The sequence below is a fragment of the Hippopotamus amphibius genome, chromosome 9 (genome assembly GCF_030028045.1).
Source record: "Hippopotamus amphibius kiboko isolate mHipAmp2 chromosome 9, mHipAmp2.hap2, whole genome shotgun sequence".
Taxonomy (NCBI): Eukaryota; Metazoa; Chordata; class Mammalia; order Artiodactyla; family Hippopotamidae; genus Hippopotamus; species Hippopotamus amphibius.
Window position 1 is genome coordinate 12,123,928 of NC_080194.1, and position 15,356 is coordinate 12,139,283.

General features: G+C 44.5%; 1 protein-coding gene across 1 annotated transcript in view; it reads right to left on the bottom strand.

Annotated features, from left to right (window-relative positions):
* The window catches only part of CAT (catalase), a 39,564-nt gene extending 24,208 nt beyond the window's left edge, over nucleotides 1–15,356 (bottom strand). Inside the window, exons 1-3 of the mRNA XM_057750094.1 lie at nucleotides 15,199–15,356; nucleotides 1,271–1,442; nucleotides 126–236 (exon numbers count right to left, since the gene is read on the bottom strand). Coding sequence (XP_057606077.1) covers nucleotides 126–236; nucleotides 1,271–1,442; nucleotides 15,199–15,264 — 349 coding nt within the window. The 5' untranslated portion in view covers nucleotides 15,265–15,356. The remainder of the gene's footprint in view (nucleotides 1–125; nucleotides 237–1,270; nucleotides 1,443–15,198) is intronic.

Below are 15,356 nucleotides of genomic sequence, written 5' to 3' on the forward strand. Positions count from 1 at the left end.
ATAATTTGGAGAACTTCTTATTTCCTATTGCCTAGTCAGTTTTTTCTTGAAATTAAGTTATAAATGCCCCAGAGAAGATACAGGGTTGAATTAAGCAACACCAGTAATGCAACAGACCGACTTACCAACAGTGGAGAAGCGAACTGCGATGGGCGTCCTCTTTCCAACGTGCTCAAACACCTTTGCCTTGGAGTATCTGGTAATGTCATGTGTGACCTCAAAGTAGCCAAAAGCCCCTAAGGAGAAAGACATAGAAATCCTCATCACAAGACCATCACCCGTGCCACCAGGCCCTCAATAGGCATCCAGGTGAAGACAGAAACCAGTGGCTCAGCACTGGCCTTCGGGGAGCTTCCAGTATGATGGGAGAAGGGGAGATAGCCAAACACAAGATGATGAGAGCAAAATGCAAAGCCCTAGGTCACTCAGTGCTAAGCTGAGTGCTACACAGCTGGAGCCAAAGAGGAGGAGATGAGTGGGACCAGAAGGAACTAGTCAAGGTTGCCACAAGGACACAGGGCCTGAGAGGCCTCTGAAGTAGAAGCAAGACCTAGGAGGAAAAGAACAGGGGGGGAGAAAACACAGGGAAAAAAAGATTGAGCACTTAGGAAGGTTGCCACAAAGCCAAACAACAAACTGAACAGCATATCAAAATCATAATGGAAAAGCCATGCAAAAAAAGATGGAGACGATGGAAGAGGAAATAAAGAAATTGGGAAGTCCTAACTGGGAGTCCAAGAAAGCAGCTAAAACAAAACTACTTCTTCCTTTCTATCAAGCTTTGTTTTTCCTATTGAGTTTTTAGCTTTCCTTTGAACACCACCCCATCTTTCCTTTCTGTAATAAAACCAAGATAAAGGTTTTACAGAAGTTTTGGACAAAAAGGAAAAATCACCACAAACCCACCACACTAACACAACGGTCGTCAATTTTGCCCAGTTCTTTCCATTATTTATCCAGTTAAGTGCACCATCTAAATCTAACTACAATTATAGTATGTCTGTGTCTGTATTTCCATACTTTTACTTCTTCACTAAACTGCATAATGGAATAATAGGAAGATTACTTTTATTTTCAGCAAAATAAAGTATTTTACATGTAGTGTGCAATCCGGGGAAATAACCATCATTTAATTACTGACTCCTCTACTGATGGACATCTTTTCCTTTCTCCCAGGAATGGAGATTTGGCACTTTGATCCTTTGAGAAGTAATTTTTAACCCAGGTGTTATGAAACAGACCTTTTATAACAAATAAACAGAGCTCTCACCTGCTCCTTTGGCATGCACGACTCTCTCAGGAATTCTCTCCCGGTCAAAGTGAGCCATTTCATCAGTGAAAACCACATCCTGAACAAGAAGGGGCCCACGGGGCCCTACTGTAAGAACATTGAGTTTATCTCCTACTGGATTACCAGCTCCGGTGGTCAGGACATCGGCTTTCTAAGTGAACATGAGAGGAAAAGAGTACAAGAGAATCAGTACGAGCGCACCCTTAATTTCCACTGTCACAGGGCACATCATTTTGCATTTTTTATACCTTCTACCCAAATTCTTTTAAAATTTCCTGTGTCAGAAGTACTGAAATACTACAAAATATGCAATTGCCTGAAATTTATAGTCAGGTCGCAGAAATCCTAAGAAAGGCTAAGAAATATCTGCTCTGGCAGATTCAGAAACCTTTAAAAATCTTCAGAAATCTTCCTTCTAGCAGGAAGATGGCTAAGTAACTCACCAACTTGCTTCACCCCTGCTCCAGGTACAGCCGCTGGGCTCCACACAGGAAACCCCAGGTAGGGATCCCTCCCAAAAGGGATCACGTGGGCTTAACACTGAATGTTCAAACTAATAGTGAGACAATGGTCCCCAGAGGCTACCCCTGTAAACGCTTTACTCAGATCTTAAAAATGCTTCCTGCTTGCTGTAGATGTCAAGGCAGGTCACCCTGTACAGTACATTCATTTCTCCCAAGCAATGTATACCAGTTATTTGCAACACCTCAACTCAGAAAAAAAAAAAAAAAGTCAGTGGCTTTTGTTGTCACTGAAAATAAACAGTTACTGGTAAGATTATAGTATTCATTTTCTAAAGATGCCAAATGTCTCTGAGATGAGATAGGTTGTTTTACGGTAATAAAGAATTAGTTTTTATCCACCCAATTCTCCCATTTCCATTACATCAGAAGCCTCTCAGCCGTCCCTTCTCTAGGGTGGGGGCAGCGTTTTTAAGCCCCACATGATCCTCGGCAGCTCCCAGCTTCATCTTGTTCTGTGGTCACACCCTGCTTTTGACGACAGCCAACTGTCTCTCCCACGACCTCCCCTGGTTACTGGGAGATCAGGGCAGATGTGTGGGTGAAGCAGAGCTAAGCTACCTCCAGCTGGGTGGGTTCAACTCCCAGCCCTGCCAATTGCCAGATGTGTGGCTACCAGCAAGTTACTTATTATTTCTAAGTCGATTTTTCATCTGCAAAATGGACAAAAAATAACCTCCTTCCAGAGTTAACACATGGATTAAAAGAACTGAATATACACAGAATGAGGCCACACACTTGGCATATAGATGTTACTGCTGTACTGGCCATGAGAAAGTGACCTGATACCAGAAACAAAGCATTTCTGACTTTATTTTTCTAGAAACCATGATAGATACATCGCATCCTTCCAGACTCTCTCACCTTAACCCTTACCCTTCCGGCGCAAACCCTTCCAAACTACATATGAAAGTTTAGGTGTCCAGTCTATGGTTGCCACCCAATCATACCACCCTCTTTTGAAGACACACATGTGCTAATATGTGTGACACTGTATGCTGGTTTAAAATCAAAACTAGAAAATGAATCAGAAAAAGGAAGAGTGAAATTGCACAACTTCACCTTTAGTTTAAACCTAAAACCTTGATTTTTCAACCTTGGCTGTCACTGCAATCACCTGGGAGCTCTTTAAAACTCTCCAGGGGGATGCCTGGCCATGCCACTAGAGATTACTGATAGAATTAGTCTAGGATTTTTTTGAGCTCTCCAGGTGATTCCTAAGTGAGGCCAGGATTAACCGCCCCTAACCTAAAGCTTTTGGATGATCTACAATTAAAATCATAAAAAGTCTGAGTAAACTAAGTCTGTCCACCCTTTACATGCTCTTTTCATCATATAAACAAGGCACTAAAGGAAATCTAAAAACGGCTGGGGGTGGAGAGTAAATTCCCGTAAGGGAGAAGAGTATGAGAGAGAATACCAAGCTCAGTAGAAGGAAAGGCAAACAGGTCAGAGTATCATTTACATCCCTGCATCCCTAGTACGGGGAGGAGCTGCTGCTGAGAAACAAGTGAGACCACATCACAAGATACCCACCTCACGACCAGCTCGCACAGATGCAGACTAAGCTGGATGAGTGAATGAACAAGTGAAGAAGTAAAGGATGAGATGGTCTCACCATGTGACACCGAATCGTGGAATGTTGCCACCACTGGGCCTCCCTCCCACCCAATGCAGGAATCTCCTCCATAACACCCACCCCCTGGAGAAGTGAAACCTGCATTTATAAGTTACAAATGCAGCATTCTGCATCACTTCTAATTCCCTGGTCTAATAGACCAATTGTCCTCACTTTTAACACCTTTCCTCACACGAGATAATGGATATGCAATTTGCCTTTAAAACAAGTGTGGCAGGAAAAGCTTCCACATGGTCAGCAAGACAGAAAGCAGGCCAGTGGGCAGACTAGGTGGGGAAAGATGCCTGACTTCAGGAGGTGTTTAGGGCAACACCAGATAAGAGAAACTGACTTTAAGCAAAGACAACAGTATTTACTAGAGGAGAAGAAGGACGCAGTACGTTTGCTGAGATGGAGAGAGTTAACACGATGAAGCTTTACTAAATAAACTGAGGGTGGGGCTGGGAAATGGACCATGGGAAGCAAATTTTAAAAAATCATTTCTGAGAAAAGCCAGTTCCATGCAGTGAGCACTGCAATCAACCCCAGTGTGGATACAATTTGTTTTTATTTTTGTTTGAGTCAAACTTCCAGGATTCCCAAGCATTTAGAATAATTTTGAATTTGAAGTAGAGAGCAGTGAAAACCAGCCCTCCAGGGCTGCAAGCAGTGACCAAAATGTCCCAGAATGGCAAGACTTGGAAGATGATACCCGTTTAGATGAGCAGAGTCAGATGAAGCCCCTCCCTGCACAAGCTGAGAAGGGCAGAGGTGATGGGGACAGGGGAGGAGATAAAGGAGGGGAGAAGAGGAAGAAATGAAAGTCTACAAACAGCACAGGCAGCAAGCACCTGGCAGCAGTGATGAGAGCAGCAGGATGGCAGACTTCAGCCAGGGGCTGGCAGAGAAAGGGCTGGAGGGAAAAATAAGTCAGAGCGTGTCTGCAGGTCAAGGGCACAAAAAGCAGCCATAGTGCACCTGGGTCACATTAGAAGTTCAACAGTCCCAAGGTGGACCCCTCTGCAGGCTGGATGGTAGGGGTGGGGTGGCAGGTGCAGGAGGGCGGGGCGTGGATTTGGAACAAGGGCCCCTCAGGAGACTCATTTCAACACTCACTCACTCACCAGCCATAGTCCCTGCCCTCCCTGTGCCCATAGACCACAGAGCCTGGCAAGAACCAGCCCTGTGTTCTGCACACACAACGGTACAGGTCTGCAGTCTTGGAGGAAGGTGGACAGAGGGCTCCTGAGGACAGTGAGTGCCAGTAAAACCATAACACAACCATGTCCTGTAGCCTGTGCCCGATTTTCACAAGCATCACACAAAAGAAACAACATCCCATGACGCAAGCTCTGGGCCTTCTCTAGGGATATGATGGAGGGTGGTTACTGCTGGTCCAAAGCTAACCAGAAAGGACAAACACAGAATCAATGCACTCGACAGAACTGTACGTCGTTTCTCATTTCCCTTTGTAACGACCATTTCTCGAGCGCCTGCCACATGCAAGGCCCTATTTTAGCGACCTTCATTCAAGCCTCCCAACAGCCCAGTGAGATAAATGTCATTACTCCCATTTAATGGGTGATGCCACATGCTCAGAGAATGTAAGTAACTTTACACAGATTTCAATGTGGTGGCACACGTTTACCTGCCACATGTAACAAGTATGGAAGGGAAAAAATACATCTGCCAACTTGATGATTATAGGTTTTTGTTTTGCTTTGTTTTAAACTCGGTGCAAGGTCACTTTAGAACTAGAATTTTTTTTTAAGCTGTTCTGTTGCTGGACAATTCTAAGAGTTCCCTCTCTGGAAAAGCAGCATCGGTAGCTGTCAATTCTTCATGACATTCACACGTGCTTCTCCTGGACTGCTCTTCCTGCTCTGCCCATGCCACGCTGTGAGCTGGGCCAAGGGCATCTTCTTGTGCCCCACAGAATAGATATTATAATTGCCTGTGTACTTTACGGCTTTTCCTTTCTAGACAGCACACTCGTTTTGCATCTATAGCCCTGACACCTGCCACAGTGCTCGGTGACCAACAAGTGCACAACCGGTGCTGTGGATTCAACACGGGAATGAATTAAACCATGGACCAATATGAAACGGCCAAGAAAGATTATTTCTAAAAAGGAGGAGGAGGCAACAATAGTCTATGCCTCTCCCTATACCACCCCTCCAAAAAATAAAAGGGAAATATGTGAACTTATAACTTCATATTCCGATCAATCACCTTTAGACAAACTTGTTATAAAAACTGCTGCAGAAATTAGCAAAGAAGTACTTTGGCCTGGCTAAAAACTGGCACCATGATTAGAAAAAGGGACTCAAAGTTAAAGTAAAATCCCACTTTGGCTTCGCTGTTCACATTTGTTGGCTCAAACTAAGACACGGATGAAGAGTTTTCCCTGGGAGGAGTCATGTTGGCTTTCTCTGGTGAAATATTTTACCAACATAGTTTCCACTGATCAGTGCCCTCTGCTCACAGAATTTCCAAGAACTTACTAATTATCTTAGTCTTCCTTTTTTAAATTGAAAAAGAATAGTAACACGAACTGTCCCTAACTTTCAATCCAATGGAATTATAATAACAGCTTTATATTCTGAGAGATCAATGCAGAATATACCTAGTATTTTCTAGTAAGTCACTGCCTACAACACACCCATGTACAGAAAACCAAAGACAGTCCTGGCCCTCAAATTTCTTGGCAGGGAGGCGAATGACAGTGAGGTGCTCCGGGCCTCTTGCCCGGACCCAAGGAAGTGGGGAGACGTCCCTGATGGGGCAGTTTGGGAAAGGGACCCAGGCCTACACAGGGCCCCACGCTCTCCCCTTTGGAAAGCAGTCGCCACAGGCAGCACCCATCCCTCTGGTAATCTCCAGAGCTGCCTAAACACAAGGAGTAAATAAATTCAACTCAGGGGAGCGGTCTCAGCAGGCCCTCTTGGCCAGAACTCCTAAGCCACATTCTCCAGTCAAGCCTCCTGATCACAAACGGGGTTCTGGACCTCCTCTCATCCCATTGACTCCCTGCCACTCTGTCAGCTTAGGCGTGCGACGTGTGTGTGAGAGGCCTTACTTACTAGACACGCTCAAGCCCAAACAACAAATATCAGCTTGCTCTGCAGACACTGTTCTAAACTCTTTACTCAGGTTATCACATTTAATCCACCTCTCTGAGCTAAGGAGGACTACGATAACCTCCGTTATACAGAAGCGGAAACTGAGGCACAGAGAAGTTACACAACTTGCTCAAGGCCACCCACCTAGAATGGGGCAGAAGCTGAACCTGAATGCAAGCAGACTGGCTCAAGGACCCAAATCTTAACCACACACTAAGCACCTCTCAAAACAACACAGCTAACATCTCCTGCACGTATTCCACACACTGGGTAATTGACATGTATTAATTTACACATATTTTTGTTTGTTTATTTGTTTGTTTAATTTTCTGGCTGCGCCAAGCAGCATGTGGGATCTTAGTATCGAATCTGCACCCCCCGCATCCCTGCATTGGAAGCAGAGTCTTAACCACTGGACCACCAGGGAAGTCCCATACACATGTTTTAGATAAATTAATTCTCACAGCAACACTGCAAGGTAAAGAGAACTATCTCATTTTCAATATGGGAAACCAAAGGGGAGGGAGGTGAAGTTACCTGCCCAGTGGTCAAGCCTCAGTTTGAACCCTGTCTGACTGTAAAGCCTGACCCCTCACCGACTCGATAAACCACCGTAAGCTTCGTTTACAACCACCCTAGGGAGGAGAAAGATGGACTTAAGAGACATCAATCCATGCAGTGCATAAACTTTATTTGCATCTGGATTTGAATTTAAAGTATTTGAATTTAAAGTATTTAAAAAAAGAGAGAGACAGTATCAGGGATTCCCAAAACTACCCCCAGTTTCGGTGATTCCCAAAGACTCACAGAACTCAGCATCTAGCCATACTCAGGCCATAATTTATCACAGCATTTCAATACAAAGCAGAATGAGCACAGAGAAAAGGTACATGAAGTACAGAGGAAACCACCGCAAGCTTCCAAGAGTCCTCTCCCAGTGGAGTCACACAGGACACACCTAATTCCCCAGCAAGTGAAATGCTGTCTAGCAGGGAAGCTCCTTAGAGACTCGGGGCCCAGGGTTTGTACTGGGGGCTGATCGTGGAGGCACCCTCTGACTCCCAGAAGGAACGCAGGTGTTCAGCATAAACCACACTGTGTGCACAAATGGCTTAGGCACCATGAGCCACTCTTATCAGCTAGGGTGGTGGGAACCCTCCAGAAAGCCAAGGTCCAGCTGCCCGCTAAGGGCCAACCTTGCAAGTAGGCCTTTCTAAGGACAGCAGTCTCAGGCTGCATGGAAACCCTTTTTTGCACGTAGACAAGCTGGGAAACGGACCATGCTACTTGGAAATGTGAGGATGTGAGGTATTACTGTTCATTTTGTAGCTGTGACCACAGTATGGTTAAAGAAGTCTTATCTTTCGGAGATGCACCCTAAAATATTTACCGATGAAATTATACAATGCCTGCCATTTGCTTCAAAAAAATGAATGGGGTCGGGGGGGGGTAGTGTCGGTGGGACAGAAATTCATTATTGAAGCTGAGAGACAGGGCACCTGGAGGTTTATTATACCATCCTCCCTGAAATTTTCCACAATATAAAGTTGTTTTTTCTTTTTCCCATGAAGAATCAAAGAGAAATGTCGAAGAAAAGAAATAAGAGAGAAGCTGAAAGAAGGAAGAGAAACAGGGGGCTGCAGCGTCCGTGAGTGGTAACTCTGAGCAGGCTCTGTGCTAAATACTCCTCCTGTATTAACACATTCCGTCAAGACAAAGAGCAGGTGAATTCAGCACTGTACTCAAAATATACAGCAGATCAGGTGATTAACACTGGCTCCTGCCCAGAGAGGGCTTACTGCCGCTAGAAAAAGTGGAAAACCCTAGCTTCCACGTAGGCCATTTACTTCTGCATCCTGGACCGAGTCTGATGTGCTTTTTATGTTCACCTTAAATCCTTGTTAAACATCAGAGAGTGACACCTCAATACCACATCACACTGAGAGGGTTCTCAGGCACAAAATCAATGAACTGCCAACACGGGGAGATTTTCCTGACTGCTTGATACATTGAAAACTATGCTTTCTGGGCTCTGAGTGGAGACTTCATCACCAGGATATACTTCATCCCGTAAATTGACTTCATCACAGTTAAGCCAGCGGGTGCCTCATTGTAAATCAAGAAGTTTGTCTTTCTAAGTTCAAGAGGCGAGAAGAGTTTTCATTCTACTTTCCTAACTGCCCAAGTTATTCTATACCATCTGCTTGGAGAAGTTCCGTTCAATAAAACACTGAGTAATGGATAATGGAAACAGTGAAATCCAATAAATGGAAGAAAAAAAAATCAAACTGTGCTCTTCATCAAGAAGCAAATTGGGGGGGGGGGGGGGGGCTTCCCTGGTGGTGTAGTGGTTAAGAATCCTCCTGCCAAGGCAGGGGACGCGGGTTCGAGCCCTGGTCTGGGAGGATTCCACGTGCCGCAGAGCAACTAAGCCCGCAAGCCACAACTACTGAAGCCTGTGCGCCTAGAAGCCCGTGCTGCACAACAACAGAGGCCACCAAAATGAGAAGTCTGTGCACTGCAATGAAGAGTAGCCCCCGCTCGCCACAACTAGAGAAAGCCCGTGCACAGCAACAAAGACCCAATGCAGCCAATAAATTAATTAAAAAAAAAAAGAACCAAGACGGGCCATCTCAGCAGTGTGCTAACTGCTAGGGTTACGGCCTTAGGCTGACAACAATGCACCGTGCAAGGAACAATAAGACCTCACAGGCAAGCGCAGAACTGCCTGTCCTTCAAACTGAACTGAGTGGGGGCAGGGGGGGCAAATGCCTAAAGACAATCAAAAATGATTCCAAGGATCCCAGGGAGGAGATCTAGTGGGTAGTTGTTTTGGTGTTGGTTTTGTTTTTGTAGATATTAATCCAACTTTATTAGTAATCATTTTTTTTTAAAGTAGGTCTGGATGGGTTCTATCAGCGGTGCTTTGTTTAAAAATTTTTATTGAAACATAGTTGATTTACAATGTTGTGTTAGTTTCAGGTATACAGCAAAGTGATTCATATATATATATTTTTTAGATTCCTTTCCATTATAGGTTATTACAAGATATTGAGTATAGTTCCCTGTGCTATGCAGTGCTATACAGCATATGGTACTCCCAAACTCCTGATTTATCCCTCTCCCCCCCCCCACTCTCCCCTTTGTTAACCATAAATTTGCTTTCTATGTCTGTGAGTCTATTTCTGTTCTGTACATAAGTTCATTTGTATCTGTATCATTTTTTTTTAGATTCTAGTGGATAGTTTTAATTTCAGAAAAAATTAACAAGTAGCCTTTTACAAGGAAGATAAATGTTGGACTTCAAGGTCACATGGTTGGACCACTGTGCACAGACTGACTGAACACACCTCTTCCCTCACCCAGATGGGAAATGCTTCTTTTTCAAGCAAGGTTCTTTTGTATTATTTTGTACAAGAGGAAACAGGTCATAGTAGTTGCTAATGATTTTTCCTGTCTTCTTGGTGAGTTGTCCATGTTTCCAGCAAGATATGGTCAAAATGCACTGCTACTGGCTTCAATAATTAGCAAACAATTAGAATAATCCCACCAAAAATAAAACCTTGAAAATACACAGAATAGCTATTGCAAAAGACATTTTCTCTGTCTTGAAACCGACTTTACTAAACAAGTCTGATAGCACTGAGAATTGCTCTAGCCCTTCAATTTTTCAAAAAAGTAGAGAATAAGAGGAGAGAAAGGCTCAAAAAATGAAGGACAGGGGCTTCCTAGGTGGCGCAGTGGTTAAGAATCTGCCTGCCAATGCAGGGGACACGGGTTCGATCCCTGCTCCGAGAAGATCCCACATGCCGCAGAGCAACCAAGCCCGTGCGCCATAACTATTGAGCCTGCGCTTTAGAGCCCGTGAGCCACAACTATTGAGCCCATGTACTGCAACTACTGAAGCCCACGCGCCTAGAGCCCATGCTCTGCAACAAGAGAAGCCACAGCAATGAGGAGCCCGCACACCACAATGAAGAGTAGCCCCCACTCACCGCAGCTAAAGAAAGCCCATGCACAGCAAAAAAGACCCAACACAGCCAATTAAATAAGTAAATAAATAAATAAATAAATAAGTTTATAAAAAAAAAAAGGATAACTGATTCACAAATGTAAAAGATTCCTTTTCTCTTTGTAGTAGAAACTACAGTAGTCAGAGTACCAGAAAGCAAATGAGGAACAAAAATGAGGAAATAAACAAAAATAAATATTTGCTTGTTTTACGTCTCACAACGAGCCTCTCTTTTCTTACCTGGAAAAAAATATGGAGTAGTTTAGATATTGGGTAATAGAAGTGAAAGCTCAGAAATTTTAATTCAACTTCTCCTAATGTCTTTCTGTCTCTCTTCCTGCCACACTCTGTCCCATGAATCCCACACCTAGGTAGTTCCCACAAGAAATGAAAGCACATGTGCACAAGAAGTTAGCTACCCCTTCTCCAGCCCGAATGCTGGTAGCATTACATCAATGCAGTTATTATCAAGTTACCCTAAAAAATACATAAACCCTCAAAGGCTCTGTCTTATGACTCATTGACAGGAATGGATAGGCTAAGACCCAACCTCTCTCCCAAGTAATAAAGGAACTGTTGAAAAAGGTAAGGCTTGAAATGCTCAAATTCTGCAGTTTTTAAGGGATGAGAAGATACTAAGTACCCTAAGTATCCCAAAGCCGGAGGGAATGGCATTCTAAGCAATAAACAACAATGTTTCCATCTAAGTTCCATTCAGAGTGACTAGGAATACCAGGGAACCACCGCCCTCCCCTCAATGTATTGTGAGAGAAAGAAAAATAAAGATTTTTAACAAGATCCAAGTCATGCCTATTTGATTCATCACGCGCTTATTAAAGTTCTCAAAGGTCCCAATTCACTTGTCAGCAACAAAATATTCCCACAAGGAGAGACTCCCAATAAATTGCACTGACGCTGGCTGACACTGGTTCCAAAGGAGGAGACATCCAGCTTGACATGCAGCACTTAGTGCTTGAGGGAGGAGATAGCAGGGTGCCCTCCAACAGTAGTTTCATAACTTAAAGCTCTCACAAGTCCAGAAAAAATAAAAACAAATTGGGGAGTGGAAGGCGGGATTCTGATACAGAGCTTCCCACTTATTAAAAAAAACCATTTGCCAATCAAGTGGAGGTTAAACAAAAAAAAAGAAACCACCCTTTACTATCATAATTTTCTAACAGAAAGAATATCTTAAAGTCAGAAAGTAACATGACATACCCTTTCAAAAGACATTATGTCTGTTTGCCCATCACCACATCACAAGAAAATGGCTAGGCTGTCACCACATGGAATGTATGTTTGGGTACAATGTAGTAGGGTTGGCTACCTAGGCACAGAGGTAGACTGTGTTTCCCAGCCTCCCTCACAGTAGGTGTGACCATCTGACAGGGTGCTAGACAATGGAATGTGAGTAGAAGTGACCTACACCACTTCCAGCCTGGCCTCTAAACCTCCCTCACACTCTCCTCCATGCTCTTAACCTTCTGTGCCTACAGAGTGATGTGGAAGGCAACATTAAGAAACCATGTGTTGACAAAGAGGAAGCCTCCTTCAGCCTGCAGCCTCAATAACTGTGGGCCACAGAGTACTCACCACAACCTTCTTCAACCTCAGATCACTTTGGCATCGTGTAAGAAAGAAAGAAACTTCTAATATGTTTATGCCATTATACACTTTGGGATGTATAATATTATTGCAGCACTTAGCTCACACATGATTGTACTTAAAATATGGGCTATGAATCAAGGATAGTAACAGTCCAATGTTTTAAAGGACAAAAGATGTGAACAGATATATCAAAAAATATATATATACCAATGGTCAAATAAGCACATGAAAAGATGCTCAGTGTCACTGTTCATCAGAGCAATGCAAATACCACTTCTTACCTCCCAGAATGGCTAAAAGTAAAAGAACGGCAATATCAAAACATGGCAGGATGTGAAGCAATTGGACCTCTCAAACACTGTTGATGGAAGTGTAAAATGGTCCAAACACATTGGAAAAAGGCTTGCGAGTTTCTCATAAGACATTCACTTACCTTATTCACTTACCCAGCAATTCTACTCATAGGTACTTTTTTAAGAAAAATAAAAGCATATGTGCACCAAAAGACTTGTATAAGACTCTTCATAGAACCTTTATTCATAACAGCCACACACTGGAAAGAGCCCAGGTGCCCAGCAACAGGATAAACACGTGGTGGTCTAATCACACAACAGAATACTACTCAGCAATAAAAAGAACCAAGGATACAGGCAAGGATGTGAATGAATCCTTTTTTAAAATTTTAAAACATATTTGCTGAATGAAAGCAGCATTACACAAAAAAGCACATAAGTCGATGATTAAAAAGGAAAATCAACAGTGGTTGCCTGGGGCAAGACTGCAGGGGTTGCAGGAAAAGACTGGAAAACAGCATGAGAGAACATTCCAGGCTCCTAAGAACATTCTGTATCTTGATAAAGGAACCGGATTCGCAGGTGTTTACACTTTCCAAAAAGTATAGAATGGTGCACTTAATATTTGTATACTTCCTTAAAAACGTAAATAAACATTGAATTCTGTTAATCTGCATGCTTAGTGTTTAGGGGTCAAACTTACTAATGTCTACAACTTACTCTGAAGTGCACGTCTAAAAAACAGGTTAAGGGATGTATGAAGGGATAGACAGACGGAACAACATGTAATAAAAGATGTAAAGCAAAGCAAAAAAAAAAGGTGGTGGACATATGGGCATACACCACACAATTCTTCCCACTTTTCTGAATGTTTGAAAATTTTCAGAAGAAAGCACTAGAAAATTACAAAGGCTATGTGACATATGCAAAATTCCTTTGGTGGGGGTCACCTCAAAGAAATAAGCAGTTTTCATTCAGAGCAGCTCAAGTGAGGAAAAACAAGACATCAATGTGACTGCCAATCAGAACAACATAAACAGTGCACTGAGGCGCATGGGCAGAGGAGACAGCAGTATTTCAACAAGGAGTCCCCAAATTACAGACGTGCTTTGTAGGCCAGCTGCTTCTCACATGGGCGACCGTGTAGAGCAAACCATCAGTAAGGTCTTAATGACTTAACAACAGTTAATGATTCTCCCAAACAAGAAGCAAGCTGTTCTCAGGGGAGTCCTTTAAAAAGAATAAATTTTGTTTTATGAAAAACTCACTACACTGTTCACATTTTTTTCAATTCACCAAGCATTCATGAAAACCTCCATGTGAACCAGGATGCAACAACTACTGGGTATGGAGAGAGTCCTGGCCCCAAGAAGCTGAGTTCTAATCTTGACTCTGCTACTTTCTAGCCCCTGGTCCTTGACTGATAAGATGCTAAGTCTCTCTGGTTCACTTTGACTAAGAACTCATGAAAAACTAAATACCCTAGTAGCATATAGTAAGGAACAAAGTGAGAAAAGAGATTTTCCAGGCCCTCAGAAGAGAATGGCAGTCTTCTCACAAACAGGGAACTATAAGGCAACCCATGGGCATTCAGCATTAATACTAGTTCATGAATACTAGACCGGTTTTAAGAAAGCACTAGACAAGATGAGGAAAGCATGACTCTAGTCCTCTCTCTGCCATTAACCAGCTCACATGGGAACTGGGCAAGTCCCTCAGACTCTCTGGGCCAATTTAACAAAAGAAGACTCAAAACAGAAGCGCTCTCATCCCATCCAACCTCTCAGAGATGCCCTTTAAGGCTCTGCACCCCAGGGTACAGGCCAGGAATGCCTGGCCCACCACTGCTGGGCTGAAGTCCTACTCATCTTTAAAGCACTTGTTCAGATGTCACCTGCTCTGAGAAGCCTGCCAGCCCAGTCGGTCACTCCCTTTACACTCTGCAGATAACCTATATTAGCGCCCTCACCACACTGCGTGGTAATCATTTGTTTATCTGTCCTGTCTCCCACACTGGACTTTGGAGGTTCTCCATGGCGCCATTCTGCCCTCACTGGAATTTGCACCACGCATCCCAGCACTGTGCCTAGTACATGCTGGCACTCCAAGCATACGTGTAAATAAACGCATTAAGCACTAAGGTCACTTGTAGCTCTAAAATGCTAGACTTGATGTTTTTAAGTGCAAAAGAAATCATGGGTGTAAAAAGCTTTTTATGTAGTCGTGTAATGCTGTGTGTACGGTGCTGGGGACGTCGAGATGATAACACACGGTCCCTGCCCCTCTCCCCGCCCCCGTACCCCACAAATATGAAAGCTGGTAGTTATTGTTTGAGCAAGGGCAAGGCTAGAGCCTGTTCCCACTTCCCGCCTCACTTCCTTTCTTGCAGCTGCAGCTCTCTGCCTCTTTCCCCATGAGCCTTCGCTCCTGCCTCAAGCCGCGACCTCTGTCCCAGCTGGCCAAGGCGCAGGGCCACGGGCCAACCACCCGCCCCCCGGGGCCCGCGACACATCCTGCAGGCCCGCTGCGCCCCGCCCCGCCCCGGAACCCCCTCTCCTCCTGCCCGCGGGCGACACACACACACACACACACACACACACACACACACAGCGGTGGTACAGCCCTCCCTCCACCACCACCACCCCCGCCGCGCTGGGCAAGCGGGGGCCGTTACTCGCCGACACCCAGCTTTCCGCGCGGACCGTAGGGCTGGCTCGAGAGCGCAGGGTGTACCTGCGAGCCCCGCTTCTCCTTCCAGAGCTTCATCTGGTCGGTGGCTGGATCCCGGTCGTCTGCCATCGTGCCTGCCCGGCGCTGCGCAAGGTCGCAGGCCGCCTCGGTTCGCTCGTCTACAGCGCAGCGGCTGAGGAACGCGACTTCAGGCTCCGCCG